Here is an 11,329-nt window from a genome sequence, read left to right as displayed (position 1 = left end):
GAATAACTTATAAGCTTTCTAACTTTGATATTTTCAAAATTTGCAGGGTGAAAACTTTGAAAATATCAAAGTTAGAAAGCTTATAAGTTAGTCCTCAATTCCTAATTAGAAGTACATAATTTATGCTAAGGATAATGGTGTGAGAAAGAATCAATATAAATTGTACCATCAAAAAATCAGTAGCAAAATATTCTTCCTTGAGCTTTCAGATAGTAGCTGTGTACTTGATTATAAGGTTTGATAATTCACAAGGCACTTATTTTCTTTCTTCTTAATTAATTATTTTTTAAATATTTATGACTGATGTTTTTTTTTTTTTTTGCCTTTTTATGAATCATATTGACATTGCCCTGTATTATTTGAGAATGAAGGAATGCTACCATCCTTGCGCCCATCCTTTTCGTTGCACAACTACAAATATAGTTTTTGATAACTATATGCTACTTGTGTATAATGATTTCAATGAAGATGCTTCAGATGAGTTTTGGTGTTGTGATAATCAATTGGTTCTCACACCATATGTGTAGGGTGACAATCGTAGATGTGGAATTGCTTGGACAGAGGTTGACAAAATCTTTTTTCCATGTCGGCTGCCTTTAGAAGATAATGATGTTGTGACACATTTTTTTGGGGGGGTATTGGACTTGAATGAGAGAGAGATTGATGTGTACGATTCCATATATAGTGAACCATATGAGGAAGGATTGAAACACATTGAAATGTATGCGCGCATGATCCCCCACTTGCTAAAGTTCTCATAGTTTGACAAAAATCACAAGTCTTTTGAAAATGCATTCAATAAATTTGATATTCAGTGGCAAAGATCACCAAGACAAACTGGATCGTACGTGTTGTCATTTGCTATATAATTTATATGTACTTTAGATTTATTTTATTAAAGATATTGTTTAATTGACTCCATATTTTAAATTTTTCTTAGGACTGATTGTGATGCATTCCTAATCAAGTATGTCGAGTTGTTGATGATGGGAAAGGATGTGGATAAATTCTAACCTGAGGACATATCAAACTTCAGAAAAGAACTTGCAACAAATCTTTGGGCACATGGAGAGTGGAAAAAAATTCTGGTTATGAAATATCACCAGAAAAAGTCGGCGACGAATATGATAGTGAAAATGAAACTTCTTGCCCGAAGGAGTTGTAGTGTAGTTGTAAAGAAAGTCAGTTGTAGTGGAATTGCTAGTAGTATATTTTCTGAAATATCCTATAAATTGTTCACAAGGCATTTTATTTTGTTTGCATAGCATAATATTTTGGTCGCAGCTTTGCCAAATTACAGTTTCAGCAGTAATATGAAGGCATCGTGTTATTAATTTCTTTTTTCAGTTAACTATTGATTTGTCCATTTTTTCACAGTTTTAAACTACCAATCTTTGATTAAATTGTCTTGAAGCTTTTAGAAATTCAAAGTAACACACGTTGATTGTTGTAGAACTTTAGGACATAATGTTCATAAACGTCCTGATTTGCTGAAGGATGAAAATAATATTCAAGACATATTTTTTTAAATTTTCTAAACTTCTAGAAATATATACAATAAACAGAGATTTCCAGAAGTTAAGGACATTTTAGAAATTTATGTCCTTAATATTAGATTGATACTTCAAATGTTCAGGACGTTTCAAAAATTATGTCCTGAAGTTTACTTGTACCAATCTCATTTTAAAAATAAGATGTAGCAAGTTGTATTTAGCAAGCTGCAGATGTCAAGTTTTATAACTACTGATTTGTCCATTTTAAATTGCCAGTCTTTTATTAAATCTGTAGAGATATAGCAAAAAATACATTGATTGTTGTAGAACTTCAGGACATAATGTTCATAAACGTCCTGATTTGTTGAAGGATGAAAATAATATTCAAGACATATTTTTTAAATGTCCTAAACTTCTGAAAATATAGACAATAAACTGAGATTTCCAGAAGTTAAAGATATTTTAGAAATTTATGTCCTTAATATTAGATTGATACTTCAAATGTTCAGGACGTTTCAAAAAATTATGTCCTGAAGTTTACTTGTACCAATCTCATTTTGAAAATAAGATGTAGCAAGTTGTGTTTAGCAAGCTACAAATGTCAAATTTTATAACTACTGATTTGTTCATTTTAAATTGCCGGTCTTTCATTAAATCTGTAGAGATATAGCAAAAGATACATTGATTGTTGTAAAACTTCAGGACATAATGTTCATAAACGTCCTGATTTGTTGAAGGATGAAAATAATATTCAGGGCATATTTTTCTGAAATGTCCTGAACTTCTAGAAATCTAGACAATAAACTGAGATTTACAGAAGTTAAGGACATTTTAGAAATTTATGTCCTTAATATTAGATTCATACTTCAAATTTTAGAACGTTTAAAAAATCATGTCATGAAGTTTACTTGTACCAATCTCATTTTAAAAATAAGATGTAGCAAACTGTAGGTGTCAAGTTTTATAAAGAAAATGACCTTCTTATTTACTTACGGCAAGAGTAAAATCCCATAAACAAGAATTGGTCCGACAAAGGTAAATTGAACTCCCCAAAAAAGAAAAAGAAACAAAGAGCACGTAAACGCAAAGAAACTTTAAAAATTCAGGACATTTTTTATATAACCATCTGCTAATGTTTACTTTCTCAAATAAAAACAATCTAAATGAATCCAATTTATAGCAAAAACTTAAAAGAGTAGATAAACATAAGTGGATATATCTATAATTCTCTATGCTTCCTTGAAAATAGATGGACTGCCGGAGAATATATACAAGATATTTTATTATGACCCATTCTTCTGCAACGACCACATTTGAATGTTATTTTTGATGATTCGGTAGCCGGAATATGCCTTTTCTTCTGCCTTATACCTGGCGGGATTTTGAAATCTGGAGGTTTAATAATTTGTGACTTAACACTTTCTGGTACAATCCATGAATCCGTATATCCTATAGGATATATTTGTCTTTCATATGTTTTCAGCCAAGATTCCTTTAAGTACCAGTCCAAGTAGAAATTGGACTTCTTGATGTTTCTCTTCTCGATAGCTGCAATTGCATGTATACATGGTAATTCATCAAATTGAAACTGAAAACAATCACATATTTTTTTGTTTAAGTTCACCACGAAAGTAATTCCTTCTTCCTCAACTCTAGAACGCCATGAAGCAACAGGGAAGACAGTTAGTACATTATTTTAAATTATCATTAAAATAATAAGCTAAAGTAAGAACATAATACTTACATTTAAAGTAAATAAATCTATCTTTTTCTTCAATTCCTCTTCTACCTAACAAGAAACGTCGTAAAAAGTTTCTTCTGCTTCATTTCTTCTTTCATAAAACCAATGTTGTAGCTTTACTTGGATGAAATCCATCATTCTTAATATAAGCAGCTCCCTTGCTTCTAATAACACATAATTCATTTACTCAACTATTTTTATTGTGAGCATGTCATATCTTCGTCGTGGACTACAAGAACGTGCCCACCTTTCCGGTGGTTCTTCCATCAAGTAGTCAAAAGTCTTCTTATCAACTTTTGCTATATCTGACATGTATAGATCAAATTCTTTGCGCTTGTATACTCTTGCAGCACTTTGAAAAAATTTTATGACCTCACTTTTCACTTTCCTCAGCTTTAGGTTCTACTCCAAATGATAGATACAAACCCCATGATGACTTTCAGGATATACCTTTGCGATGCCATGTGCAATAGATTGATGCATGTCTGATAAAAAAATTAAATTGTCACGACTCCCAATTGCATTGCGAAGCTCACTAAAGTACCACTCATAGGAATTGTTATTTTTAGATTCTGTAATTCCAAAGGCTAGTTGAAATATTTGGTTATTTGCATCCTTTGAAACTGAAATCATTAAAACACTACGATATTTTGACTTCAAAAAAGTTGCATCAACAGCAATCACTGGTCTACAATAATTCCAACAAGTTATTGATGATCCATATGCATAAAACATATAAAAAAATCTGAAAATACAGTTTAACAAAAGGTTAAAAATACAGGACACCAAATCCTTAACATTTACACTGCACACATCAAAGTTAAGGATACCGTGTCCTTAATATTTTCACTGCACACATCAAAGTTAAGGACACCATGTCCTTAACTTTTACAATGCACACATCAAAGTTAAGGACACCATGTCCTTAACGTTTACAATGCACACATCAAAGTTAAGGACACAGTGTCCTTAACTTTTACAATGCACACATCAAAGTTAAGGACACCATGTCCTTAACATTTACACTGCACATATCAAAGTTAAGAACACCATGTCCTTTATATTTATACTGCACACATCAAAGTTAAGGACACCATGTCCTAAATTTTAAAACAGACTAATAAACTCTTTTTGATTGTTTACCTGTTGTTGTCGTTTATCTTTATGTTAGTGTATGTTCCCGGGTTTTTACTTTTCATCATATACAAGTATGAAGACAACAATTCATAATTCTCTTCACGAGTTCCTCTTATTAAAGTTGAAGCACGTTGAATAGCATGCCACGCCTTGTGATAACCAATGTCTAGTCCATGCAATTTTTGCATTTTTGCCATGATAAAGGCTGGTGTAACTTCAAACCTTGGGTCTCGAAGATTGTCAATAATGTAACCATTAATCAACTTTGAAGTTGCATGCCTTTGATCAGCTTTCATAATGTTACCTGAGCAGTCATGATTTTTCTCAGTCTTTACTATCTTGAATAGTGTTGAATCTTTATTTCTGAAAGCACGCACACACCACCCACACCTATCATCATTGCATTTCAACGAATATCTTGTTGAGCTTGATCTAACAACCTTGAATTCAAAATATCTTTTAATTGCTATATTCGAAAAATAATTAATTATACTCTTCTTTTTGTCAAATATTGATCTCACTTTTATTTCATCCAACAAAGCATTTTCTCTTAATATCGTAGTTGGGGATTCTTTTTGTTTTGAATTTGAGCTTCGTCTAGTTAGTTGAGTAGATATTTTTTCAGCAACTTCTTCTATATCTGGTGCACTCTCTAAGACTTGAATACCCAAAGCTTGTTGGTTGTCAATCTCTATAATGCTTTGTCCTTCCACTTGAATAGAATTAAATATTTGAAGTACCTCTTCAATTATTGGTTGATGCTCAACCACATCTATTTCCATTATCTATTGGCATTTGTCTTGATTGTCTTGTTGAGTTTCTATATTGACATGTTCAAAGGTGCTTGTAGAGCCAAAAACTCTTTCCGAAACATCAACAATGAAACGACATCCCTTGAAGAGTGAATGACTTTTTAGTAACTCTATACATGTGTGAAGATCTAAATTAGGTTGATATCAAACCATATCATTGCTTCAAACTTGTCTCTATCCAATTCAATAACTTCAAAGACCTGGTTGATAAAATCTTCAAATCGAATTGCCTCAGGTACTAGAACAAGCTTTGTTTGATGATCAAGATACTTATAGTCTGCAGTTCATCTACCATTAAAAGCAACTATAATACATGTTGTATCCATCCTGCAAGTCAAGAAAATGAGAAATTCAGGATACTTTGTCCTTAATATTTATACAGCAGTCGTGAATTTAAGGACACGATGTCCTAAACTATATCAATACAAGTTGCAAAATACATGACACTTTGTCCTTAATATTTAGAACAACATTCATAAAGTTAAGGTCGTCGTGTCTTAAACTTTATCAATACAAGTTGCAAAACACATGACACTATGTCCTTAATATTTAGAACAACAGTCATGAAGTTAAATACATCATGTCCTAAACTTTATCAATACAAGTTGCAAATAGATGACACTATGTCCTTAATATTTACACAGTACTTATGAAGTTAAGGACATCATGTCCTAAATTTTATCAATACAAGTTGCAAATACATGACACAATGTCCTTAATATTTACACAGTAGTCATAAAGTTAAGGACATCGTGTCCTAAACTTTATTAATACAAGTTGCAAAATACAGGACACCTTGTCCTTAATATTTTTTAGAACAATAGTCATGAAGTTAAGGACATGTCCTAAACTTTATCAATACAAGTTGTAAATACAGGACATTATGTTCTTAATATTTACATAGTAGTCATGAAGTTAAGGACATCATGTCCTAAACTTTATTAATACAAGTTGCAAATACATGACACAATGTCCTTAATATTTATACAGTAGTCATAAAGTTAAGTACATCGTGTCCTAAACTTTATCAATACAAGTTGCAAATACAGGACACAATGTCCTTAATATTTACATAGTAGTCATAAAGTTAAGGACATCGTGTCCTAAACTTTATCAATACAAGTTGCAAAATACAGGACACCTTGTCCTTAATATTTTTTAGAACAACAGTCATGAAGTTAAGGATATCATGTCCTAAACTTTATCAATACAAGTTGTAAATACAGGACACTATGTCCTTAATATTTACATAGTAGTCATGAAGTTAATGACATCATGTCCTAAACTTTATTAATACAAGTTGCAAATACAGGACACAATGTCCTTAATATTTATACAGTAGTCATAAAGTTAAGGACATCGTGTCCTAAACTTTATCAATACAAGTTGCAAAATACGGGACACTTTGTCCTTAATATTTTTTAGAATAACAGTCATGAAGTTAAGGACATCATGTCCTAAACTTTATGAAGTTAATGACATCATGTCCTAAACTTTATGAAGTTAAGGACAATATGTCCTCAATATTTACACAACAATCATAAAGTTAAGGACGCGATGTCCTTAACGTTATCAATCCAGAAAAGGAAAAAAAAATCAAATCCCTTGCATCTTATTCTTCAGTAACGAAATAAAAATTCACACAAACACACAAAAGCATATAGAGATATCTAAAATTTTAGAACTTACTGTAGTTTTATGGTGAATTTTGGACGAGAAAGTTGAATTCTCTAGTTTGAAATCGGAAGAGAAAAGCTTCTGTAATTTTGGATGATCACAGTAATTTTGTACGTTAAGGATCAGCAATTCTCTGCACGTAAGTTTGAGCTGGTGCTGATCGTAAATAAGGAGCATATGTTTCAGCGAAATTATTATAGTAGAAGGGTATTTTCGTCCGGGCGGGTAAAAGTTTATTAAAGCAGTGGTTAAAGACTAAAGACATTTTAAACAATGGCTTAAGAGTAAATACATATGTTATTACTGGCTATCTGTGCACATAGCCCACATTTCGTTTCAATGGAAAAAACTATGGGCTATTAAAATTTTAAGGGGCTATAGAGGGTCATTTCCTCTAGTATGCAACCCAATAGTATAATGGGCCATACTCGCTTAAGCCCATAAGAAACACAAAAGCCCAAGGTCAAGTAACGTCGTCGTTTCTTATCATCTCATCATACCAACCAGAAAGAAGGTCCAACTATTCAACCCATTTTCTCAAATTGGAGCAGAATCTTGCCGCAAAAATGGCTGCTCTCTCCACAGTGGCAGCCACTTCAAATGGCATCAACCAGCTCAATTACAGAGTAGGGCCCAATTCATCTGTCTGTACAACAAACCCACAAAATTTGCATAGTCAATTGCTTGGTACTCCAATCAAAATCTCTCTTCAGTCCAACAATTTCAAACCATTTCTTACAAAACATTGCCCCATTAAAGCCACCATCTCCTTTAGCCTTCCTTATGGGTAAATTCTCACACCTTTCCTGTACTAATTCTTGCATTTATCTCTTCTTTTTTTGCGGGTGGGTTAGGACTATACTAAGTAGTTTTAGTTAAAGTAATTATTTGTTAATTGATAAGTGTGAGATGTAGAGAATCTCTAATTTTCTCTAAAAGAACAACCTACTCCCACCGTCCTATTTTATGTGATCCACTTTGACTGACCACAGAGTTTAAGAAAGAAGGAGAAATTGTTGAAAATTGTCGTTTAAAACAAGTCATATATATTTGTATTGCTATAAAATATAAATCATCTCATTAAGTTTAAAATGAGAAGTTTAAAGTTAATTTTTTCTAAATATAGAAATGTATCATTCTTTTTTTGGGAAGTCACATAAGCTAAGCCAGTATGTTTATTAAGGGTTGTCAAAATATAAAAAGTTTGAACACTAAGAAATGGGATTCAACATATAGTATTATATACATAAAAAAATAATTTTACCTAACTACATAGTGTAGTCGAACCTTGCTTACAGGTGGCTCCGCCACTGAGAGGGAGTATTTTGTATTGAAATGTGACAGGCTCGAATAGAGTGGATGGATATATAAGATTCATGTAGTTGACCCAACTCATTTAGGATTCATGCTTAGTTTATTGATTGATTGTATAATTTTTCTGTTAATCAAATTTGAATCAGTAAGCTATAAAGATAACACCTTTGCTTGATTTTATTATTGCAGAAAGTCAGAGGCTGCAGTATCTATAGAGAAAATTCCCAAGTAAGTATTTTCCATTTTCATTTTTGTTTTAATTCTTTGGCTATCCCGGAAAAGGAGGAAATTTTCAGGATATTGGTTGTTTCATTTGTGTTATTGTTTATCTTGTGTTTGTTTATTCGTTGGTATTTGGATGTGTGTTGAGGTATCTTGAATTGGATGAGTGAAATTTTAGATGGTCGTCAAAGGCGATAAAATCGTTTGCCATGGGTGAACTGGAAGCAAGAAAACTTAAATATCCCACTACTGGAACGGAAGCTCTTCTCATGGGGATTTTGATTGAAGGTTTGTTATTTTTTCTCTTTACTAAGAAAATATTTGTTATTTTGGTAGAGATACTCTATTTGATCATGCCAATGGAATGGAAGCTCTTTACGTTTTGGTACTCACGAGGTTAATTAATCAAACTAACACTTGAATAAACAATAGACAGAAGTCAGAAGTTAATTCCATGTTGCGCTCATTCTTTAATTTAAGAATGTGACATATCGTTAACAATGGATTTTGTGCTACAGATTTTAGTAAGAGGAGGTATTTCAGGTTTTGCATATTTAGAACACTTTCTTAGTCTAGGGAACTCCAGTGTAGTTGGGTCCATCTAATCCTCTTATATATTCATTGAGTGACTGATATTTGAATGACATTACTCTTCTGAAATCTGACAACTTACAGAACTTACTCAACATTATGTAGTTACCAAAGCCATTTTACATTTTAGTACATTTAATGGTCATGATATTTGCTATACAACATTGCGATTTATACGAAGTTTTAATATGTGAAAATAATTCAGTTTGGATTGGGAGGTTATTGAGGTGAAATATATAAGTGCTTTGGCTTCTAGAGGAACCAAAAAGAAATTGGTCGGGACATGATCGCAAGTTGATTAGAGAGGTAGTTCTATGGATTTCAGCTTATGTCTTCGAACAATGTGGCTTGTCGAAGTCGAGATATAGCCCTTATAAGTTGATGGGAAATGTCACTTTGTGGATTTTAGCTTATTGTATTAAGAACACTGCGCACCTCGAACATAATTCAGATACATACAGAAGTAAATATTGGAGGTTATAACTGCATATATTTATATTAGTTTCAGAGATGAAAGAAGATATTTAATTGATAGAAAGGGGTCATTCAGTAATTTGCTTACTCAAGACCGAGTCCCCAATTTACACTTCGACTGTGATTTAAGCTGCTTTAGTCATTTTGGTGAAGTAGCTTCCATGAATATTCATTCTGCTCCTTGAAGTAAACCATGTTAGAATATTATTTCCTTCCGGCATTTGCAGGGACAAATTTTGCGTCAAAATATTTAAGGGCGAACAGCATTACTCTCTTTAAAGTACGTGAAGAAACTATCAAAGTTCTTGGAAAAGCTGACATGTGGTTTTTCAGTCCCGAGCATCCTCCTTTGACTGAAGATGCACAAAAGGCTCTTGATTGGGCACTTGATGAAAAACTCAAATCCAGTATGTGTATTCTCCCACTCAATTTTACATGCATGTTTGTTGGATTGCTGCATCTCTCTGCCTTCATAAGTATCCCGTTAAGGACTTTAGCATGGTTTTAGTTGTTTATTCTACTCGGATGAAATAAAAAATTGACCAGATGAGTGTAGAAACAGAATGAAAAATAAAATAGAAAATAGAACTTAGGTATTCGGAAGTGCAGACTAAACTTGGAAATTCAGAACCTCCATTAGAACGCATTGCTTATCAAATCCGTAGTTACAACCTAACCCTAGTTGTGAAAAATCAACTATCAGAATCTATGACACTTTCTATTTCTTCGTAATTATCCCGAAAAAGAAGAAAAGAAGGGTATATTCTATGCGGGTACCTTGGCAGTTTAATCAATCTATAGAGGTTATGGATTCTTTAACAGCTGAATTTTCCCAAAATTTGTTTCTCATGTCGTCAAGCACTTCTCTAAAATTTACTCTCTTTTTGCCGTATTAAATGAAAACTTTAGAATTTGGCGGAAATAGCAAGAGATAAATTATGCCACTCATATAGCCAAATGTAACGATGTGCTAAAAAACATCAGATTAAGGATCACCAAGTTTATTTGTTTGGGCAGAAGAGAGCGAAAATGTTCTTGATTCTTGATTATTTATGAAAATGCAGGTGACAATGGGGAGATTACAACTACTCATTTGCTCCTTGGGGTGTGGTCACAAGTAGGATCACCAGGTTATAAGATATTGTCTGCTTTGGGCTTTAATGATGAAAAAGCTCAAGAGTTGAAGAATGTAATTTCAGAACCTGGTTTTGTGGATGATTAAGAGGAAGATTTTTGTGTTGATGTATTCCTTTAACCTGAACTGAGTTTCCAATTTTGCAATCAGATAAGTCGTTTTGACATGATTTTCCCCCCTCTTGTAGTTCTGGATTTCTCTCATTTTTGGAGGATGCATGCTTTGCACTTTATCAGAACTTCTGTGTTGTTTAATGGGGTTAATGATTTCTATTCTTGTAGTATGATAAATTGCAGAATGGTTAAGTGTCCTAACATCATGTCAATGGTTGATTGAGGAGGTGATACTTCCTCATATTTGCCTTGTACTATCAGCGACATCTTATAGCAGGCAGCGCTATAATTTGAGGGGATTTTAGCGGGTGAAATCACAGAATAGCCGACTGAGCTAGAAACACCATATTTCGTTCTCCGGTTTGCTATTCTCGAATCCAAGAATAGATGAATTTGTCAAAAATCTTCCCTACAAGTCCTATTGCTATCCTTCAGTAGTACTAGTACATTATTGTTTTGGGCCATTATTTGGACTTGCACCTTGTTAAACTTGTAAAATTACTGGAGAAAGATTGTGCACAAATATCAGTGGGTTAAGCATTTGGGCACTAGGGAGGGGCTGCCCATTCTGCATTACAACCTGTGCAGATTTGGAGTCCTGCTGTTTCAATTTGAATGAT

The 11,329-nt window shown here is 32.9% G+C and overlaps 2 protein-coding genes across 2 annotated transcripts; one reads left to right on the top strand and one right to left on the bottom strand.

Annotated features, from left to right (window-relative positions):
• Positions 1 to 2,962: 2,962 nt before the first annotated feature.
• LOC138898102 (uncharacterized) lies at positions 2,963 to 5,153 on the bottom strand. Its single transcript, XM_070184139.1, has 4 exons — positions 4,378 to 5,153; positions 3,685 to 3,979; positions 3,482 to 3,636; positions 2,963 to 3,041 (listed from the first exon to the last, which is right to left on the bottom strand). The coding sequence occupies exons 1-4, from the start codon at positions 5,151 to 5,153 to the stop codon at positions 2,963 to 2,965; spliced, it is 1,305 nt and encodes a 434-aa protein (XP_070040240.1).
• A 2,222-nt stretch (positions 5,154 to 7,375) lies between these two features.
• Positions 7,376 to 10,765, top strand: LOC104085941 (ATP-dependent Clp protease ATP-binding subunit CLPT2, chloroplastic-like). The gene is made up of 5 exons (XM_009590062.4): positions 7,376 to 7,647; positions 8,364 to 8,402; positions 8,575 to 8,684; positions 9,689 to 9,868; positions 10,526 to 10,765. The coding sequence occupies exons 1-5, from the start codon at positions 7,427 to 7,429 to the stop codon at positions 10,681 to 10,683; spliced, it is 708 nt and encodes a 235-aa protein (XP_009588357.1). The 5' UTR covers positions 7,376 to 7,426; the 3' UTR covers positions 10,684 to 10,765.
• The last annotated feature ends 564 nt before the right edge of the window (positions 10,766 to 11,329 follow it).

The sequence above is a fragment of the Nicotiana tomentosiformis genome, chromosome 8, assembly GCF_000390325.3.
Source record: "Nicotiana tomentosiformis chromosome 8, ASM39032v3, whole genome shotgun sequence".
Lineage (NCBI taxonomy): Eukaryota > Viridiplantae > Streptophyta > Magnoliopsida > Solanales > Solanaceae > Nicotiana > Nicotiana tomentosiformis.
Note: the sequence above shows the minus strand (reverse complement) of the source record. Positions and strands in the feature narration are given on the sequence as shown.

Excerpts from the sequence above, each read along its gene's own strand:
- LOC138898102 (XM_070184139.1), bottom strand. The coding sequence starts at position 5,153 with ATGGAAATAGATGTGGTTGAGCATCAACCAATAATTGAAGAGGTACTT. Across the intron at positions 3,637-3,684 it reads TTGCACATGGCATCGCAAAG|AACCTAAAGCTGAGGAAAGT; the intron begins GTATATCCTGAA and ends CATTTGGAGTAG. Across the intron at positions 3,042-3,481 it reads ATGGAAGAACCACCGGAAAG|CTATCGAGAAGAGAAACATC; the intron begins GTGGGCACGTTC and ends ATGCAATTGCAG.
- LOC104085941 (XM_009590062.4), top strand. The coding sequence starts at position 7,427 with ATGGCTGCTCTCTCCACAGTGGCAGCCACTTCAAATGGCATCAACCAG. Across the intron at positions 8,403-8,574 it reads TCTATAGAGAAAATTCCCAA|ATGGTCGTCAAAGGCGATAA; the intron begins GTAAGTATTTTC and ends GTGAAATTTTAG. Across the intron at positions 8,685-9,688 it reads CATGGGGATTTTGATTGAAG|GGACAAATTTTGCGTCAAAA; the intron begins GTTTGTTATTTT and ends CGGCATTTGCAG.